The sequence below is a fragment of the Drosophila arizonae genome, chromosome X (assembly GCF_054131065.1).
Source record: "Drosophila arizonae isolate 15081-1271.41 chromosome X, UAZ_ARI_1.0, whole genome shotgun sequence".
Classification (NCBI taxonomy): domain Eukaryota; kingdom Metazoa; phylum Arthropoda; class Insecta; order Diptera; family Drosophilidae; genus Drosophila; species Drosophila arizonae.
This window is the reverse complement of record NC_142927.1, coordinates 16,951,988-16,972,566: the sequence shown is the minus strand read 5'-3', so window position 1 is coordinate 16,972,566 and position 20,579 is coordinate 16,951,988. Positions and strand designations below refer to the sequence as shown.

The 20,579-nt window shown below is 38.9% G+C and overlaps 5 protein-coding genes across 18 annotated transcripts in view; 3 read left to right on the top strand and 2 right to left on the bottom strand.

Annotated features, from left to right (window-relative positions):
* The first annotated feature begins 170 nt into the window (after positions 1-170).
* Positions 171-1,186, top strand: Pa1 (PTIP binding protein Pa1). The gene is made up of 2 exons (XM_018015916.2): positions 171-417; positions 489-1,186. The coding sequence occupies exons 1-2, from the start codon at positions 212-214 to the stop codon at positions 646-648; spliced, it is 366 nt and encodes a 121-aa protein (XP_017871405.1). The 5' UTR covers positions 171-211; the 3' UTR covers positions 649-1,186.
* A 455-nt stretch (positions 1,187-1,641) lies between these two features.
* hop (tyrosine-protein kinase hopscotch) lies at positions 1,642-9,033 on the bottom strand. The gene is made up of 10 exons (XM_018015906.2): positions 7,454-9,033; positions 6,380-6,540; positions 6,110-6,316; positions 5,288-5,607; positions 4,753-5,215; positions 4,324-4,676; positions 3,162-3,655; positions 2,935-3,101; positions 2,698-2,865; positions 1,642-2,642 (listed from the first exon to the last, which is right to left on the bottom strand). Exons 1-10 carry the CDS (start codon positions 8,537-8,539, stop codon positions 2,360-2,362), a joined length of 3,702 nt encoding a protein of 1,233 aa, XP_017871395.1. The 5' UTR covers positions 8,540-9,033; the 3' UTR covers positions 1,642-2,359.
* Positions 9,022-10,041, top strand: Tim8 (translocase of inner membrane 8). 2 transcript variants are annotated; one of them, XM_089474125.1, is made up of 3 exons: positions 9,022-9,161; positions 9,215-9,306; positions 9,374-10,041. In XM_089474125.1, exons 2-3 carry the CDS (start codon positions 9,217-9,219, stop codon positions 9,548-9,550), a joined length of 267 nt encoding a protein of 88 aa, XP_089330251.1. In that variant the 5' UTR covers positions 9,022-9,161; positions 9,215-9,216; the 3' UTR covers positions 9,551-10,041. The 2 variants fall into 2 exon arrangements, with proteins under 2 accessions (XP_089330251.1, XP_017871407.1); XM_018015918.2 differs by having other exon boundaries at positions 9,063-9,306.
* Positions 9,215-11,386, bottom strand: LOC108619360 (uncharacterized). The gene is made up of 3 exons (XM_018015913.2): positions 11,145-11,386; positions 10,561-11,089; positions 9,215-10,437 (listed from the first exon to the last, which is right to left on the bottom strand). The coding sequence occupies exons 1-3, from the start codon at positions 11,225-11,227 to the stop codon at positions 10,072-10,074; spliced, it is 978 nt and encodes a 325-aa protein (XP_017871402.1). The 5' UTR covers positions 11,228-11,386; the 3' UTR covers positions 9,215-10,071.
* Positions 11,387-11,831: 445 nt separating this feature from the next.
* dlg1 (MAGUK family member discs large 1) overlaps positions 11,832-20,579 on the top strand; it is a 43,690-nt gene continuing 34,942 nt past the window's right edge. For 6 of the 13 annotated variants that reach the window (XM_089474109.1, XM_089474108.1, XM_089474105.1 and 3 more), the window contains exons 1-2: positions 17,786-18,801; positions 19,193-19,324. In XM_089474109.1, coding sequence (XP_089330235.1) covers positions 17,922-18,801; positions 19,193-19,324 — 1,012 coding nt within the window. In that variant the 5' untranslated portion in view covers positions 17,786-17,921. Of the gene's footprint in view, positions 12,007-16,011; positions 16,235-17,784; positions 18,802-19,192; positions 19,325-20,579 lie in introns of those variants that run through there. The other 7 variants (XM_089474113.1, XM_018015899.2, XM_018015897.2 and 4 more) reach the window with 5 other exon arrangements.

The window sequence follows — 20,579 nt, the reverse complement described above, 5'->3', positions numbered from 1 at the left end:
TACAGCATGGCTGGCTATTAATCAGATGGCATTTTAGATTTCCATTCAATTTGATCAATTCTTGTAACAAAATATTGGATAAACACAATAATAGCAATTTCAATTCAAATGAAGCGCCAAATTGGCAACCTTCCAACACTGTGTTTGCACTGACTGCAATCGATATCGATAGTTAATTATCGAGTTAATGTAAATTTAGACGAAACAAAATATGGCTGCAGAAGTGGAAAACTCGGCGGCGGTTGATAAAACATCAGCAAATGCTGAAGAATTGGAGAACTATTATTTAATGCTCGAAGCGGGCAATATACCAGAGCTACAATGGCAATTCCCTGGACGTCGCCCGCCTTCGCCGGATGCCAATGCCGGGAGCAACAGTAAGGAATTGGAAGCCGCGGCCGAAACTGTGGAACAAGAGTAAGTCAACACTGTGAGAGAGAAAGAGAGATAGATTCGATTTCTAATTATTTATTTACTATCAATCGCAGACCACAGAAGGCAAACGATTTTGATTTCAGCGACGATGTTGCCCCCACTCAAATGCGTGTACGCAGCCAGACCTCGACGCCGAAGTCCGCCAAAAAGAAGACGGCCAACTTTGCCGGCGTTATGGAGACGCTTAAGAAGAAGAAGACTGAGGGCTCCTAGCATACAATAACGCTGATAGTTAGACGATAAGAGAATAGTCAGATATGTAAATACAATGAAATCCGCTGTTCTACTGTATATGTATGTAGAGCCAACTAAATGAAAATTCAATTACATGTAGGTGTTAAAATCATGCTATTTTATCTAGATTAAGTACTGTAATACTTCCGGTTATTGAACTGTATTTTCAATTGATAAACTTCATAGAATATCGGAATATTGTTATAAGATAGAATATAATGCCAACGTTGTAGACTTTTTCAACTCAGTCAATAATGCAATACGATTTAGTTATAAGCTATACTTAACTACTTGTCTAAAAACATATGTATATACATACATATTTGACTAACTTTCTGTCATGAAATATTTATGTTTCATTCTTTCCAATATTATGTATATCTATCTCGCTCTCTTTCATTTTTCTGTGACTATAGGAGATGAAGACGTGGTAAACATTTTATTATTGCTATAAATGTATTTAATTTTGACTAAGAACTAGAAAAGGCATAATTAAATTTTTTGTTTCATTTGAGAAGTGTTTTAGTTTATTTCTAAATAAATCATATATATAACTTTGTACATATTAAATCCAACTGAAGCTAAAATGATATTTCATATTTGTTGCCTCTCTTTGTGATTATCATAAATGTTGATGAGCTTTAAAATGATCTATTACTCGATATTGATAATATCCATGGCTGTTAAACTTACATCTAAATATGCCATTTATATGAGGGCATATGTAATATAGCTATCTCGCTTTCTCTTCAATTATGTTTCCCTTTCAAATTGCTGCATTCACTCGTCTATGAGAACCATGACTTGTTCTCGCTCTCTCTCTCTCTCTCTCACTCTCACTCTCAAAATAAAACATTTCATTTTAATTTACTTCATCAATTCATTTTTATTGGTTTCAAATGGCATATATATATGTATATATATATATATATATATATATATATATATATATATATATAAAGTATGCTTGACTCGCGTTGTCAATCGTTTTTATTGTTTATTTTTTTTTTTTATACATAATATACATAACATATACATTAACTATATGTGCACAGATATTTGTTGAGTAACTGTTACATAAAATACGTTTTTATATATTGGCTTGATTAGATTTAAACATATATAAGTGGACTTCAAATACAGCGTGCACGCCACTTTTGTACATTTTTAATTATATATTTTCTTTATATATATGTATATATCAAGCTAAGCAAAATGTAACAAATGTTGTCTAAATGTTATAACAAACTAAAATGAGAATCCGATTAGAAGGTAAAATGTGTGAAATAAAAAAAAAACATCAGGCGATGTATGTGAGTTGATGATGCTAAAGTAGAGTAATTTATATATGTATATATATATAAATAACTTTATATATATAAAATGATGATGACGTATATTAATATAGCTTAAGTTCAAATGAAACTTTGTTGCCGTAAAGCACGTGCGTCCGACGTTTTAGAAACGTCTATGTGTGAGTGTGTGTGTGTGAAGTTGTTTGTGTTTAAGTAGTTAAGATAAAAAATAACAACTTAAAATGATAAAAAGAAAACATTAACAATGCAATTTCAATGCTGCTGTCATATCGAACACGCCCTCTTCCAATATCAGATTGGGGCGCACTATCTTATACACATGAACCATGCGCTCATTATGTTATCTGCTCGCCCGTTTCTGCCAATGATTCATGTCATTCGTTCTCTAACGTTATACTTCTGTTGAATTGTTGCTGTTGTTGTTGCTGCTGATGTTGGTGTTGTTGTTGCTGCTGCAGCTGCTGTTGTTGTTGTTGCTGCTGCTGCTGTTGCTGTTGTTGCTGATTGCCCGCTGCGGCAGCAATATTATCACCAGTTTCGCGTGTTATGATTTGTATAATTTGCTGAAATGATGGACGCGATTTGGGCGTCTCATGCCAACAAGGACGCATCAGCTCATTGTAGACAAAATCCGAGCATAGCTCAGGCTTAGGTAGCCTGCAAAAATCCAATCGAGTTAGAATCAGAGTTTGCGTAAATTGAGGCCACTTACCGTTCGCCCGCCCGCAGTCGATTTAGGAACTCTTCCTGCGTCAAATCTTGTCCCGGCACCAGATTTGGTATTTCGCCGCGTGAGAACATTTCGAACAGCGTCACGCCATAGCTCCACACATCGGAATACGATGAAAATTTGCAGGTTTCGATAGCTTCCGGCGAGTACCTGCAAGTGGAGTGGAGCGGAATGAAGTTCAATGAAATTGAATTTGAAATGAATGTATTTGCCACTCACCATTTAATTGGTATATCCCGCTGACTGATGCCGTAGTAGTAGCCATCGGCATTGGCGAACTGCGCCAGGCCAAAATCAGAGATTTTCACACATGAACGATCGACTAGAATGTTGCGTGCTGCCAGGTCGCGATGTATCAGACCCTTGCCCGATAAATAGTTCATGCCCTGCAAGCCATAAATGTTGCTTCAATTGATTCCATATGCATACAGCAAATTTGTACTCACGTGGGCTATGTCCAGGGCGAAGGTTAGGAGGCGGGCATTGGTGAGGCTGGGCTTGCGTGAGCTCAAATAGACAATGAACGAGCCAAACTCAAAGTACTCCATGATGATGCTCAGTGACTTTTCGGCCCAATATTTGAACTTGACCACATTGGGATGATCGAGCTTGCGCATGATGTCGATTTCGCGCAGAAAATCATTGGTCACCTGCACAGTTTTGAGCTTCTTGATGGCCACCTGCTCCTTGGGTCGATCCTTGTCGTGATATTCGAGCTCGCCCCGGTAAACGGTGCCGTAGTGGCCCTGGCCAATTTTGTGCTTCTCGCGATAGATGACCTTGCAGTCGTACAGTTGTATGACCAGCGGCAGATCGTGCGAATTGGCAAAGAATTCACTGCTCAGGCCAACGGCTCCGTTGCACAGCGTCAGGCTGTCCGTGTCGACCGAATGGAGGCGGCCATTGGCCATGCCATAGCCATAGCCATCCGAGTAGTCGACTAAATGGAAATGAAGATTGAGTAAATGATTCAGTAAAAATGCTCTAGCTTAGAGTTGGATTGAAAGTCTGATGAGGTGATAGCAGCATGAGTTGTCCTGTCCTTGTCTAGAGAACTTGGTGTATATATATGCACAGTAAATATATACAATAAACATTTGGCAACTTTTAACTGCGAGAGCTTATATATTGTATTATGTTCATTATGATATGTGCTCCTAATTATTTAAATTATCTTCTTGAGTTTCTTAAATATCCTAAATGATATGCTCTCAATAGTCACCCAGCTCCATCTTTATCTGATATGTCCTAATGCACCTCAGCACCTTCTACATCCACTTTATAAAACATTAGCCTTGACTATCTATCAGTCTGATATGATATGATATAATATAATCTTTCACTTTCTTAAATATCCTACATACATACATACAGTACATATATTATTGTACTCTGCCTATTCATTCATTCATCTTTCAGCTCTGTTTCTATGATATGCCTTTTGGCACCTCTTCTATGTCCCTTTCTAAAACAGTAGCGTAATCTATCCACACATGCTTAGAACTACTGCTCTTTATGCATATATAATACAGCCTTTTACTCTAAACCCTCTGGCGACTTCAGCCCAATCATAGACACACATCGTAACGCTTAGTAATCTCCACTTACACGACTCCATTTCTGTGTCAGGCACATCGTAGTTGCGTTGCAAACGATTTTTGACCGTATTCAATCGAGTGAAGATGTCGTGATGGCTGAATCGTTTGTCCGGATCATCGCTCCAGCCATCCATGATGGTGCTGTACATTTCGGGGGGACAGAGACGCGGATCCAGTGGCGCCAATATGCCACCATCAATGGACCGATGGCGTATGAGATCACGCTGCTTCAGCTGCTCCAGCGCCAGCTGGCCACGCGAGAATATCTCATAGATGGTGGTGGCAAATGCCCACAGCTGTGTGCTCGAATCCTGCTTGGCAGCCTCCAAGTTGTTGTAGTACTTGATCGGTATCCAAGGTGAGCTACAATAGAACGGATGTAAAAATATTCAAATAAGTCTCTGCTGTGTCTATTCGAATGGGTTGACTGGCTGCTCACTCGGATTGCTTGTATGGACGTGGATAGCCTGGATCGCTGATTTTGGCATCGAGTACATACTTCTCGGAACTGTATTTGGTAACATACAAGTTGGCGCAGCGTATGTAGCTGTGTATGATCTTATTGTCCTCCAGATAGTGCATGCCGCGCACCAGACCGTGCATCACATCCAGCAGGCAGTACATGCTAATGTTCGGATTCATTTGCAGAAACTTATTCAGCGGTCCGTATTTCGAGTACTCCATGACCATGGTATATGGCACCGACAGCGTTAGGCCGTACAGTTTGATGAATTGGGGCGACTGGATCAGGCTCCACGTTTGCGCCAGCTGCATGAACTCCACAAAGTTCGCATCGTACTTCAACATCTTCATGGTGACGGGCACATCCTTGAACGAGCCCTGCTGTATCCAGTCGCCGCGCATTGTGAACATCTTGTCATCGTCGCTGTGATTAATCGAGTCTGTGGCAGGAAGATGCGCAGGTTGAATGAAATAAGCAAACACGAAATCATAGATCAATGTCTTCATCTTACCTCTGTACCATTGTAGGTCAGTTTTCGGATTGAAGATCTGCGGATTACGTCGTTGTAATTCCGCTTCACTCAATTCCGCTTCAGTCTTTTTGGTTTTCAAATTTTTTGGCAAGCAGAGCAGCAACAACGGCGGCTTATCATATTTCGATGCCGGTATCCGTATGCGATCCGGACTATCGGTGTGTATGCATTGCGCCAGCTCTGATAGCTGATCGAAGTAGTGCTCGTTGCTCTTGTAGGCCAGCTTCCATTGCTTGTCCTTGCGTATTATCTTGAACGTTTCCGTTTGGCAGCGTTCGTGATCGCTGTTCTTCGCCACGCTGCAAAATGTGTGTAAATGTCATTTAGTCAAAGACCAGTAAGAGTACGATATGGGGTATGCCCGACTGGAAGATACCCTGAGTTTAGTAAATTTGGTTACCACAAATAGAACTAAAGTCAATACTTTATCAAGTAAACAGAAAACTAAATACAAAATTTGTAGCCTCTAGCTTCAATGATGTGCAAGATATAACTGAATTAATATAAGTATTTTAATCGATAGCATTAGATTCGAATCGGGAGTGATCGGTTAATGTAAAGGAACTAGATCTACACTTGCTATAAAGTTTGCTATAAAATAGATTTCAAGTCTCCATTTCTTATAGATCCTGAGAGCGACGTATTTATATATAATGAGAGTCAAACGGACGGACTACATATACTTTATGGTCTATACCACGCCTTCTTCTGCCTGTTACATGCATTTCCTCGAACCCTGCTGGTTCAGGCTATAAATATTTGTTCTATACACATATCAATATGTGGGTGTGTGTGGCTTACATTCTCGTATTGATATCAATATAATATGTGTTATATTCCCGATCGCACTGCCGCACTATATAACTGCCGCACTTGTCGCCGTTCTCGTGCAGTTTCATAAACGAGTAGCCGCCACCAATGGGTCCATGGCAATACAAGCGATCCAGTTCCTCGAGCGAGGGTGTCTTATACGATGGACACAGGTCCTGCATCCATTTGACAGTTAATCTGAAATAATATTAGTGTTAGTTATAGGTTTTTTTTTTAATTGCTACAGCCTTGTCTAGTTACCTTATGTAAATGCCCAAATATGATATGAACGACTTCATTTCATGCTCCGCCTCGAACCGCATGTGATATCCCTTGGGAAAGCCAACGATTTCCAAGCGCACCAGCTGTTCGCTTTCCTTGTACAGCGAGAAAATGTCCTCGACAACGGCAACGAGACTCCACTGCAATTAGTTCAGAGAGGGAGACATTTGAAGAGGGGGTGAACATAATATGGGCTGAGGTTAAAGCAAAACGAATGCCATAAACTGAATGTGTACGAGTGTAAAGGATAATTTGGATAAAGAGATTGCTGAGAGATAAATATAGATAATAATGCTGATGATATTTGTATTACATTATTTGAACATTTCCAAGGATTTTAATGGCAAACGGCAGATTATAGAATATAGATAGATTTATAGATGGTCTATATAGTATAGATAGTCTAGTATAGGGTATTGATTTGATTTTGAAGAAGAAATCAAAAGCTATAACTTTTTTTTTTTTTTTCAATATTTGATAAATATATAAAGATATGCATATAAAATATATTGCATACATAAATATGTATATGAGTTATCTGGAGGCAGAAATGCTATAAAAAAGTCAGTCCAATGTCAGATAAATTGAAATAACTTTCGAGTGCTTATAGAAGAGCAGCTCCAATTGATCTAAAGATATTAATATATATGTATATACATGTATATATATATTTATATTAATGTATATATAAATCTGATTGAGCTGATATGTAAACAAAGCTCTTCTTATGAATGGAGTGTATGAGTTGATATATATATATTGAAGTCAGATCTATATCTATATGCATCAGCTGGAAGCGCGTGGAGCCTCCTCTCGACGCAGAATCAACAATTTGCAGCCTCTGTTTGGACTAAAATAAAGAGAGAGTATTGTTTGGTTATAGACGGCCGATTGCAGTGATTCTCTGATTAAATTATTCAAAATTGAATTGCTTTGATTAAACATAACTTTCGCATGACTTTTGTAGATGATGATAGCGTCGCTTGAAATTCCTTGGAAATGTCCAAATGTTGAACGATTATGGTGCATAGCCAACGGCCTACGATTACAAACCTTCAGCGTGGCCTCGGATGTGACGCGCGCCACCTTGAGGCCCGGCTCCGGCGAGTCATGATGCCAGAGCCTCACATAGACAGGTATCGAGTTGGGCAGCTGCTGATGGGATGACCTGTGGCGGCTCGGCTGAAACAGATGGTGGCGGCCGCGCAAGGTGTGCGTGTCGCTGCCGCTGTCGTTGCTGCGCTGATTGGCCCCCGGCCCGGCACCGCTAATTGTGGCCGAGAGCGTCGTATTGGAGCCAGTCATTAGCGTTGTCGTCGATGTGTGCGTTGAGCTGCCGTTGTCGTGCGTCGGCGGCTCCGTTGTCGATTCGTTGGGAAAATACTCGACCGTCGCCTTAAACTGTTCGGTCAGATAGGTGGGCGCCAGATGGCAAATTTGATGGACATAATGCCACTTGAGGCTGTCCACATTCGGCGGATCGCTGCTCAGCCGACGAAATGTGCTGCGTATTTTGGAGCGCACAAAGATGCGATGCGCACGCCACAGGCTGCGCGGCAAATAGCTTTTGTATGCCTTCTCCACATCCTGGGCGATTAGCTGCTGCTCCTCCTTGTCGATCAGCATGTCCATGACGGCCAGGCCCATCACCTTGTCCTTGTGCTCCGGATAGCGGATCTCGTTGATCTCCTCGTGCAGCATATCGTAGCGCATCTGATGGTACAGATACTTATGGCAGTGCACATCAATGACCGGCAGTTGTCGGTCCAGTTCCGGGACACGGAAACGCATGCGGAAACAGTAGCGCACATTGCAGTTGAGCAGCTCGCCTGGCAGCTGCCACTTGTGCTTCACTTTGTCGGCGGGCGTTGGATCGTTGTTATTGTTGTTGCTGTGCTCACGGATGCCGAACAGCAGCACTGCCGTGGGCAGTATGTCCATGTGGCGGCACATTGTGGTGCATATTTCCTCGCAGTGGAGCGTCGGTGAGAATTTCTCGTAGCTGCCCTTGCGATAGTTGTAGACGTGGATGAGGCCATCGTTCTCGATGTTTTGGCTTGAGCTGCCACTCTGCAGGGACGCAGTTGCCAGGCTGGCACTGTCCGCTAGCGAGGTGCGTCCGCTACTGCTGTCGTCCATTGTTGCACCAATAACAACAACAACGGGAAACTCTTCGACCACCTCCCACCCGCCAACGCCTGCAACTCACAGACGCTAGCTACAATCACCGCTTGGCTAGGAATATGGTCGATTATATTGGGGCTTTGTACGGGTGCCACAGACACAGCTAAAGCCACAGTTACATTCACAGCCACCAAAACCAAAACAAAACAAAAACAAATTCAATCAAATATATTTCTCTTTTTTCTTTTTCTCTTTTTTCTTTTTTTTTTGCCTATTTTTGGCTCAGTTGGTGTTTGCGTCGGTGCTTCATTAATATGCCGTTTATTTGCTCAAATTTTCACGCACTAACTAGCACTTTTTTCTAATATTTAACTATCTACGTTGCGCAAAAAATGTAAATATAGCGGATGGAAAAAAAAAATAATATGCACTATTAGCATTGATTGTTTTTGTCTAGTTATTTTCTTTGAAGCAGGTATCGATAACTTGTTGCAGACTGTGTTGCGTGATTTTACAACACTCTCGGTATTTATTGTCAAGCGTCTGGCAGCACTGGCAGGTCTGTCAATTCTTTATATAACCTCAAATCTAAAAATTTCAAGTATCGGGCGAGAGGAGAAATAGTTTAATTTTTTGTGTAAATATATATTCACTGAAAACTTGACAAAAAGCTTTAACCATATATATCAGCTATGTCCGACTTCGAGAATCTAACCGACAATGATAAAGAGCTGCAGGAGTTTCTTATGATTGAGAAGCAGAAGGCACAGGTCAATGCACAGGTAACTGAATTGATTACACATAAGTACATGTCTTGAAATGATAATACATATCTAATTATGAACTTAGATACATGAGTTCAATGAGATCTGCTGGGAGAAATGCATTGGTAAGCCGAGCACCAAACTGGACCATGCCACAGAGACGTGTCTCAGCAATTGCGTCGACCGATTCATCGACACATCGCTGCTGATAACACAGCGCTTCGCACAGATGCTGCAGAAGCAGAGCTCCGGCGGCATGTAGGCGACTGACTGACTAGTCACAGTACCGTTGTAGAGTACATTTCATGTTGCAGCCAACAGCCAACAGCAAAAACCACAACAACAACAACAGAAGCCGCATCAGCATACACTTTTGTGAGCCCAACCTGAGCTGGAATTGCAAACTATTTGTTTTTGTGCTTTACACACACACACACACACACATATACACACTCGTTACCAACTAAATAATTTTGAAAATTACTTTGTAAGAAGTTTGATGTGCGATTCTCTCTGGACAATGCGGTGCAAAATTTTTATTCTGTCGTTCACCGTTCGTATTGCTAGCGACAAAACTTCCAAATTCTAAAACACTAAGAAACCCAAAAAAGAAGCAAACAAGACAAGACAAGCAGAAGAATTAACTATGTACATATGAAAAATGTACAATTTTATTTATTTTTTCTTTGTTGAAAAGTTTAGTGTTTGCTAAGTAAAAAAAAAATAATAATAATAAACATTATGACAATGTTAGTTAGTTACTGCTTAATGACTATTATTATCCTATGATCCGTGCTGAGCTTCAATCTGTTTCTTTTTCAGTTGGCGATAGAGATCGACCATTTTGTTGCGTTCCCCCTCGAGCATGTTGCGTGTTGCAGCGGGCAGATCTTTGCGTTTGCCCTTCATTTGTAGCTTTGTGGGCGCACTCTGAGCTGGAACTTTCTTTTTACTGGGCGGAGAGCTCTGTGTGGTCGCCGTTGCGCCATCAGCAATCAGCGACCTGAGCAACAGATTTGCTTTGCGTCCCGGCCTGGGCACAGTCTCATCTTTGTTTGCCTTACGCGGCAGAGTCTTCAGCGCAGGCGGCGCATGCACGATTTCACCAAATTTAATTACATCCCTCTTGTATTCCGAAAGAGGAGCAGGCTGTAAATGAATGAAAAGAAAGTCAACAATTGAAGCACATGATTATCTACATATACAGCTGCGGTCATGAGAATAGTACTGCAGCTGATCATTAAATTTATATATATTGTATATATAGCCCACCTCCTTCTTCGTCTCTTCATCGGCTTCCTTGAAGGCTCTTTTTATCAGCTCTTTGCGCGTCTTAGCATCCATGCCATTCTTGACCACTGCATTGGTTTTTCTGCGTCCATTTTTCAGATTGTGCCGTTCCTTTTGTTTCTGCTTGAGCAGCTCGTCAATCTCATTCTTGGGTCGCTTCTGTAGCGTTATTTCGCCCGTTTTCGGATTGCGTATAACATTGACACCATATTTCGCCTCGTACTGTGCTTCTCTCACGGATGCATTGGTTATGCGATTGACTCGCCGCAGATATTCCTCATCCGTTTCATTGTCGAACTGTTTGATTTTGCTTGCCTTTTGGCCGCCTGCCGTACTATTTGGCGTCTTTTTTGTTTTTGTTTCCTTGGGTTTGTCTTCTTTGCCGATATTACCGATTTTCAGCTTTTTACCCGCCTTGGCAGCCTCCACAATTCGCTTGAATTGCGTGAAATTGTGCGACGTCCGCTGTTCGTCGTTTTGTGTCGGCGGATTGTTCGTCACGTTGGCCAGCCTAGATGATAGAGAGGATTTGCTATAAAGTGAATAAACGAGCGTTAAATACATACTTTCTCTCTCTTTCTTCAATCTGCTTCAGTGGATCTCGCACTCCATGATGCTTGCGTACAGGTATTTTGCGTTTTCTCGCCATATCAACAAATGTTTCTTATAATGCAAACAACCAGATTGCTCTTGGTCACGTTTATTCAAAATACATGCAACAGCTGATTTTGTATATAAGTATCGGCGATACATCGATAGAGAAAAATTCTTAAACCAGTTTATTTATTTACAAAATTTATTGATATTCTAAGACTCCTTTGCTTGATATTTGTGGCATAAACTTGTGCCTCTGTTTAATTTATATTGATAATTGTATTAATGTATATGAAGAATTATTTTATTTATTATTTATAAGAGATATCGATTACCGTAAAAATCGTCGATATTGCGTATTTTGTTGCTGTTAAACAGACCCGGCATGTTATCGAAGGGCTTGTATCCAAGGACTGCATAATAATACATATTTACACACAAGCATACACATGCACAAATACGCATATATATGTATGCAATACATTTATTTTCTATCAATTTGTATCTTCATACAAATAACCCCATGCACATATCTATCCATGTATATGTGTTCATTGCAATTGCCGTGTTCTCTGCACTGCACATATGTATGTATGTATTTAGCGCGCATGCGTTAAATATGCGAGACAAGCAGAAAGACAGAGGCAGGCAAACACAAGCAGCCACAGCCACAGCCAGAGCCAGCAGCCCAAGTAACTAGCGAGCTTATAAGAGAGCAGAAAATCGTAATATATTCAACGTGCTTAATGCTGAACGCAAACAGTAATTTATTTATATTTATCATAAAATGCTCGAGCCCTGTGCCAAACAAATGTCCTTTTGATGTGTGAACGTGTATGTAATACAGATTGTGAATAGTTATTTATCTATTTTTTTTAAAATATTTTTTTTACCTACTGATTGTGACAACATTATTTTGATAAAAAATACTCAACTGCAATTTGCAGTGACAACTGAATACGGAAAATAGTGTGTACATATGTATGTATGTACGGGCATATATATATATATATATATATATATATATATGTACATATATATGTATGTACAATTGTACATTCGTTCAACGTGCGTGTTTTAAATTTTTTTTCATCTATTTTTTTAATACATATGTATTTATGTACAAGGATATACAAATTGTACAAGGGATGTTGTTTAAAAATGAATAGTGATGAGTGCCCCAGCAGCAGCAGCGGCAGCAGGCAAATAATCAAATACACAGTATGCAATACAGATAGATGTACATACAATTAGACACACATCTGCATACATACATATTTGCCCTCACATGTATGCCCGTACGTATGTGTGTGTGCGAGTGTAGCGTGACAGCCGCAGCATCAGCTGCCAGAGCATCAGTGAGCTCATAACGGTGCGCGAAAACGTCGAAAACTTACTTTTTGTCCCAACATTTTGTTCGTGAGTGAAAAAAGTTCTTAGATATGTGCATAAGCGAAAATCGAGTGAAAAAAAGTTGTTAGATATGTGCATAAGCGAGCATTGATTACATATATGTATGTATACACACACACACACACACGCAGAGTAAAAGCTAGTTATGTATAAGTAACATCAAAGTATGCTATAAAAATTATCGAGCATAATATCTGACACACAAGGATCGTTATGTATGCACGTACGTACATACACATCTTAATTAAATATACATATAACGAATGAAAATACAGTAGAAGTTCTTCTTCCATAACCAATAAGAATATTTAATAACAATTTCGTTGCTGAAGAAAAATTAAATATTTAAATGCCATCAGTGCATGAAAGCATAATATAAACATTAATGACACAAGCACATGTACATATGTATGTATGTACAGCTACACACAAACATATATAGTTGGCGGCAAATTCGGCAAAAAATGTTGCTGGCACAAATTTGTTGAATAATAAAACTGAGACGAAAACATGTAAATATGTTTGTCTGCTCAAATATTTTGCCGTAATGTTGCCTAAACATAAATATATACACATATATACACATACAGCTCTATCTGTCTGTCTGCATGTACGGTTTGTCTAAAAATACTATCGTACATAAATTCAAATAAATAAATCTTGCTTTCATGTATAATTGCAATTGGTTTTGCTGTGCGCGCCTTGTGAATAAGAATTAAATGCCAGAGTTTTAGTTTTAGTTTTATTTTTCATATATGTATGTTCATGCATATATACAAAAATGTATAAAAATACATAGCTCACATTCAATATAGAATATGGCTGTCAGCTAACTGTAAATCAAAATTCAAACGAACGTGCCTCAAGGTCATCTCATAAATTTATCGGTGTCCGTACGCAATTTTTAAATAATCGAAATGGAAATCGAATGCGTACATACATACACATATGCAGCCGTACATACTATCATATAAATACTTACTGAGCCACTTTTTTATAGCATACTTTAATGAGCTCTCCTTGGCGAGCTACTGTGCGAGCGAGTGAGCGAGCTAGCGACCGCACGTGTGTAACCTACAAACATACATGCGTGTGTGTGTTTGTGTGTGTGCGCGTGGATGTGTGCTTGCGTATGTAAATTTTTTGTACGCACATCAGTTGCGATAATTACACCAGACTATATTTGACATGGCTGAACCACTTGAGTTGTGCGATTTGGCTTGAACGAATACCTATAAATATGTATGCTTATTAAAAGCATTCCATTGCCGCATATTAATCATACGCCACGTATAATTAGAGTAATTGCCACAATGAAAGAAAGGCAAGCATTATGTGCCTACATTGCTGCATTACGCGCAACGGAACGTAAATTATTAAAAGCACGTTGGCAATCAATCGTCATTTGAGCCAAACGACAGGATAAGACGACAGTAATCGGTTTGTAATGCCATTCCAGCCAGCTCGAGGTGATTGAACTTGCCGGCGTTGCCACTTTAACCACACGCACATACCATACACTCACATACATACAAAGAAATGCCCATATATATGTACGTACATACGTACGTACATATACATACATAATACATATATTCGTATATTTATATACATATATGTACATAAATATGTATGTATTTAAGCCCGCATTTGTGCTCTCTCGCTCATCAGTATTTTGCCTTTACGCTTTGCTTTCGCTTTTTCTGCGCTTGCCTGCTTCCATTGTTTTAAGTAATATGCACATTACTTAAAACAAAAGACTGTGAGAATTTTGTTCTCATTATTTTCTTGCCTGTTGACTGAATTCAATCGATATAAAATTGAATCTAATTAGCTAACGATAGTATGTATGTGCTGGGAATAACATATACTTAACATACATTCTAAATGTTATCATAACGAATTGCTCATTAAAGGAAACTAAACATACAATAATTATGTACATATGTATATACATATGTTCATATCAGTTGGCAACAAATTAACAGTTAAACACGATCTAATGCACGCATGTCAAAGAGAAGAGCGCAGCAGAGCAGAGAAAGAAAGAGAACGAGTGAAACGAGCGAGTGGCAGTCATCGCTTGAGCACTTCAGATGCGAACAGTGTTGCCATAATTGTTTATTGTTTCGCTTATTAGTGACGCGATCAGCAGCAATTTAAAAAGTAAACACAAAACAAAGTGAAGTAAATGAATTGAAAGTATATTGCGCAATGTACAAAGACATAAATTGGGTCTCCAATTTTCCACGAAAACAGTGGAATTGCATTTTAATGGTCTACATTTTTGTTGTTTTTATTTATTTCTTCGTTTTCTGTTCCTTTTCGAGTCTCGAGTGAACGCTGGCAACACTACTCACGACAGGCTCGCTCGCACGCTCGTTTAGCTGCTCGCTCACTTAGTCAAGAGACAGTTGTTATGCTGAGAGCGGGCGCGGGTGCGACGCTTAACGGATTTCGAGCATGATTAGCGTAGTATTGCTGCAATGGTCAGGGACGGCACGCGTTGAGCCAATCAGTTATTCCCTCGTTTCGCTAACAATTCAAAAATAGGAAATATTTTTTAATATCTGACTGATCCGCATTGTATGTATATATACATACACAAATACATATACATTTGCGCACAACAAATACCCAAACAAAAAGAGAATTTGCTGAAATAGCGCAAAAAGAACCGCACTCATATGAGTATGTACATTTGTGTGTGTGTGTGTGTGTGCATATAGACGTCAAAGCAGACGGCAAATACTAGGAATCAGACAATAGCCGCAACACTCGCGACAAAACAATTTTGGGGCGACAAAAATTTCAACATTCAAATTTATTTTTCATTTATTTTTATTTTGTTTTAGTCTCACGAAATTCGGTGCAAATGCAATTGAGTGTATATACGTGTATCTGCCGAACTATATATATATATTTAAATTTTAATTTAAATTTTAATAATTTTAATCGAAATTGAAATTTCAATAATTGTGTTTTGCTTATTTTTTCAGTCTTATTGCCGCTTGCCATTTGCATGAAAGTTTGAATATGAATTGAAATCAATTACATTTCCTATGTGCACATGCGTGCCCCGAAATTATACACACACGTGCACACAAACGCACACACATGCAAGTGAACATACGTCAATCGCAGTGAAAAAAGTTCAAAGTTTTGTGACGTTAAAATCCGAAATTGAAATTGAAATTATAAAAGTAAATGCCAAAGCCAGAATAATAAAAAAAAAAAAAATAAATAAATAAATAATTAATTTAGTGAACATATATACATACATAGTTTTTAACTTAACCAAAATCAATGCAAATATAACGGGACAAGTAATACAATAAACTAAAGTATAGACAATATACATGCTTCTAAAAAATCTATATAAATATATACAAAATGAATAATATATTTGCAACTCAAATATTACAGCACAGTCCATTAAAGTAAAGTGATATATATATATAATTATATATATATACATACATATATATATCCATATACATATACATATACATATATATATGTATATATGTATATGTCTGTATGTACATATGTATATATATAGAGTTTAACGACTTTCGAATACAAAAACAAAACTAAAGCAACCACAAATACAACAACAACAGCTACAAAATGCCAGTGAAAAAGCAAGGTAAGCCGTTCCCCCAATTTATTTCAATATATGCACATATATATTTTTATACGATTTTCGAATATTTACTGTATACATTGTGTGGTGTAAAAGAGGAGTATATTGCTTTTGCACAATGTTTAGAAACTTGAAAATTAGGAAATTTAATAAACGCCCAATAAAAAAGAAATCAAAACTGATCTTTGGCAAATTTAAATTTTAGTTTATATGTAGTTTTGCGACTTCCAGGTTTCAGTCTCGACCTCCTGTTAATCTGCTCTTCGAATACTTCTACAACTGAATATATTAAATTATGTCTATATAGATCTAGGGTAATATGCATTAAAATAAAAATCTTGAATTAAATTTTATACATTTCCATTTTTAGATTAAAGGAGCATTTAGCAGTCGGCTATGCCCCACTCTTGTTTTCCTTTGTTTATTTATGCAATCAAATTAAAAATTTATTGACTAAATGGCGCAAAATAAAAACAAATAGACTTTCTGAGTTGTTTTTCCTTCACTAATAAACAATTTTAATTATTAAAAAAAAAAAAGAAAACAACAACAACTAAATTGGAAAATGTTGTAGAGCTTTCATCAGTTTTTAATGGACATTCATCAAGCTGTGCAAATAGATCAAAATTGTGCCAAACTCTTGAAGATAATTAAAATTTTGTTATTTTATTAGGTTCTTTATGGAAATGTGTTCGTTTTGCAAAACAAATATTAAATGTTTATATTTCATTTATATATATTTAGGGGAAATGAGTAGTAAACCCATGAAACAATTGCTTGTGGAGAAGCTCAGGATTGCTACAAAATTTTAAATTCTTTTGGGCGAATGAAATAAAGTTTTAACATAATTTTCAATTGAAAATATTTTTACAAAATTATATATTTGCTACGAGGTTGGAGCTATTTTTTTTTTAAATTATTATTATACATATTTTTATATTTTTATGCAAATTCGCAACAGTCTGCGATGCCCAATTTTGCATAGACTACAGGGTATATGAGACAAATTAGAAACAAGCTGATGTTGCCAAACTTTTTCAAATGAGCATTAAACGAAGGTCAGCATAAGTATGTGACGTGCATTGTCAAGACGCCAAAATAGTTATATACATATGTAAAATATATGTATGTACATATATTTATATATATACATATTTAGATTCAGATAGGTAGTATGCAGGTGTGTGTCCGACTTTATGGCAATGTCATCCATGTTTGCTGTGCACTGACCCCAAAAGATTTGTAAATGCCTGGCGAGGCGCAAAGCCTGAAACTGTGACGAAAACTGATGCAAAATGAAAAAGGTGGAAAGCATAAATAGTTGGCCTAAAGCGGAGTGTAGATGTGCCAGGTGTGGGCAGGTGCGGGCAGGTGTTGCCCGGTGAGCGGTTAACCAGGCGAACTAGCGGGCCAGCGGGCCAGCGGGCGGGACCAGATACTAATTTTGCTTTCTGTTATATTTTGTCGTTATTCTTTTTGTTTTTAAGTCAATCTTTATTGATTTATTGAACTAGTGCCGCACTAGCAGAGAAATCGTGTAGATGGTAGATGGTTTATTTGGATGGGTATTATTAGGCAGTACGACAACGTCTCCGCACAGAGCAAGTGCTGGCGGAACACTTGAGCTGCCTTGCCTTGCCCTGACTGGACTTGACTTGACTTGTCTTGTCTTGTCCTGTGCTGTGGGGAAATGGACTCGGATACGGATTCGGATAGGGAAAAGAGCAGCGATCCCAATGAGGAGCTGCTGAGCAGCGATGATAAGACATTTCACGATGATGATGTTGATGATGATGATGAGGAGGAGGACTCATCCGATCGGATCGATCCAATTAGGCGAATCGATGCGGAACAAGTGCAATCAACAGCAGAGCAACTGCTGGTGGTGCTCATGCAAGCGGAAGCCATAGAAATGCAACAGCAGCACGAACAACAACAACAACAACAACAGCAACAACAACAGCAACAGCAGCAAATCGATGTCGAGGTGGATGTGACTGACATGTCAGTGGCAACAGCTTTGGAACCACCAACAGCCACTCCAGAGCCACCTGGCCAGCGTGTGCCCGCCGAGCCACTGATTGCCAAGTATAGCGAGAGTGTGCGTGAGTCTGTGGAATGTTTCTACTCTGCCCAGGATCTGCTGGAGTATGGCCATATGCTGTCCACGGCGGAGCAGCGCACGCCGGATGTTGAGTCTGGCTATTTCGATAAGTCCGAGAGTGACGATGTCTCTCGCGAAGATTTCGAAGCCCACACTGGCTGCTTGCGTCGTCCCAAAGGCGCCCATGCGCTGCCAATCCTCTCCAGCCAAGAGTTGGCATCCACAACTAGCAGCTCGGAGAGCTTGCGCATTGAGCTGAGCCGCTTCTGCAGCTCCATGGAAGCATTCGAGCTGCAGCAGCAGCAGCAACAGCAGCTGCAGGTGGAGGAGCGGCAGCAGCAGGAGGAGGAGGAGCAGAAGCAGTTGCTCTTAAAGGAAGCGACCGCTGCTGGAGGGGATTTGGCTACGGACGAACGTTTCCTTGACACACAAAGTGAGCCATATGTTATGCAGGTGTTTAGCCTAGGTAAATTGAATGATTGGCCAAGCCAGCTACAGAAAGACAATGCTCTAGCAAATAGACTATATAGGAGGGGTGGAAATATTTCATTTATTTTCCGCCAGAGTTGGGGGAAAATATATTGAGAAATTGGCAATAGACTAGAAATATACATATATAGAAATGGGTATTATCTAAGAAATATTTACAGAAATGGGAAATATTTGAGCAATATTTAAGGAAAGGGGAAATTTTGTTTAGGATCTTAGATAAAAATCGCACTTTTCAATGATTGTATTTCTTAGTGTCGCTTTATCTAGTCTATAACTAGTTTCAAGTTTTCTCATTTATGTATATATCATGCTTATTAAATTAGGTCTAACAATTGTAATACTCAAATTTTCTTCAAACTTTGCAGAAGCTCATCGAGCCCTTGAATTGCTCGAGGATTATCATGCGCGTCTCTCGGAGCCACAGGACCGTGCGCTGCGTATTGCCATCGAACGTGTGATTCGCATCTTTAAGTCTCGCCTATTTCAAGCGCTACTAGGTGAGTGTATTACAATAGATATATAGGGCTCTATATGTATATACTATATGGTAGCTAATGAGCTATAGAGCTCTGCGTTATAGAGCTCTCGAAGTGCGGTTACTTTAAGCAAAGTTCTCATTGCATATCTTCAGTATGTGCAATGGGATTATGTTTTTATCTATCGAAATTACCATCCCATATACAGTTTCTCATCTCAGATGGAGAACTCTGTCGTATGCGAGCTGCTTCTAGATATTTAAGTGCTTGCTCAAGATATGCTCGAGTCTTGGGTTTTTTTTTTTTTTTTTTTTTTTGGATTAGGTTTCATCCAAAATTTCCAAATGCTGTGCATACAGTTCGCTCGTATTCCCCCTCCTCCTCCTCTCTCCCTCCTTCTTGTTCTGGCTTTTGAGCTGACTCAAGCGAATTGAAGCAGCTGAAGCAGCTCGTTAAATCGGATCCATAACTTGATACACACACTCGAGTCGAGCGTTGCATAAACAAACGACTCGTCGACAACGCCAACTCGACTCTTAGCTAATAGCTCGATATGCATGTATACAAAACAATGTATCTTGGAGGGGGTGGGGCTGGCTCTGTGCTATATAGCCATTGCTATATATGCATTCCGTTTCCTTCTGGCCACACACGTCGCCGTCTCGACCATGGACACAGCTGTGGATATTGACGTGTGCAGGAAATTAAATGGACGCATTCACATTTTTACATTTAGGCCACTTGACTTTGGGGCTGCTTATTGATGAGCTGGGCGTGACTACGCCCACACACACAGACAGACAGAACCACGAACCGACCCACTGAGGCTTGACCTAAAAACATGTTATGTGCTCATCAACGGACGATATTATTTCCCACTTCCACCAAGGCGATATACAAAATTCAAATTGAGTTCGAGCAAATTGCATTTAATACTAGTACTGCAAATACCCTGTAAAGTAGATTAATTTGTGTTTATTTTATTTTAGAATTGGATTAATTTAATGTTGTAATTTTCGTATAAGGCTTATAAAACTACTTTATAGATACCCTGTGAAAAGGGATAGTGCGTATTTTCTAATAAGTAATTTTATTTCAACATATTCGCTGTTGTAGGAGAAATATAATATATAATGATTTCTTATACATATTTCTATAAGATTTTTTTATCAGGCTTCAAAGATTACTCTAGACATACCCTGTAAAAAAGGAGTATATTTTCGTTAATAATAATATAAAGATTTAATAGTAAATTAAATGTACATATTTTTATAAT

Coding starts and splice junctions, on each gene's coding strand:
- Pa1 (XM_018015916.2), top strand. CDS start 212: ATGGCTGCAGAAGTGGAAAACTCGGCGGCGGTTGATAAAACATCAGCA. Junction 418..488: donor GCCGAAACTGTGGAACAAGA/GTAAGTCAACAC, acceptor TATCAATCGCAG/ACCACAGAAGGCAAACGATT.
- hop (XM_018015906.2), bottom strand. CDS start 8,539: ATGGACGACAGCAGTAGCGGACGCACCTCGCTAGCGGACAGTGCCAGC. Junction 5,216..5,287: donor TGACCTACAATGGTACAGAG/GTAAGATGAAGA, acceptor TTCCTGCCACAG/ACTCGATTAATCACAGCGAC. Junction 2,643..2,697: donor CGACTGCGGGCGGGCGAACG/GTAAGTGGCCTC, acceptor GGATTTTTGCAG/GCTACCTAAGCCTGAGCTAT.
- Tim8 (XM_089474125.1), top strand. CDS start 9,217: ATGTCCGACTTCGAGAATCTAACCGACAATGATAAAGAGCTGCAGGAG. Junction 9,307..9,373: donor AGGCACAGGTCAATGCACAG/GTAACTGAATTG, acceptor TTATGAACTTAG/ATACATGAGTTCAATGAGAT.
- LOC108619360 (XM_018015913.2), bottom strand. CDS start 11,227: ATGGCGAGAAAACGCAAAATACCTGTACGCAAGCATCATGGAGTGCGA. Junction 11,090..11,144: donor ATTGAAGAAAGAGAGAGAAA/GTATGTATTTAA, acceptor TCTATCATCTAG/GCTGGCCAACGTGACGAACA. Junction 10,438..10,560: donor ATGAAGAGACGAAGAAGGAG/GTGGGCTATATA, acceptor ATTCATTTACAG/CCTGCTCCTCTTTCGGAATA.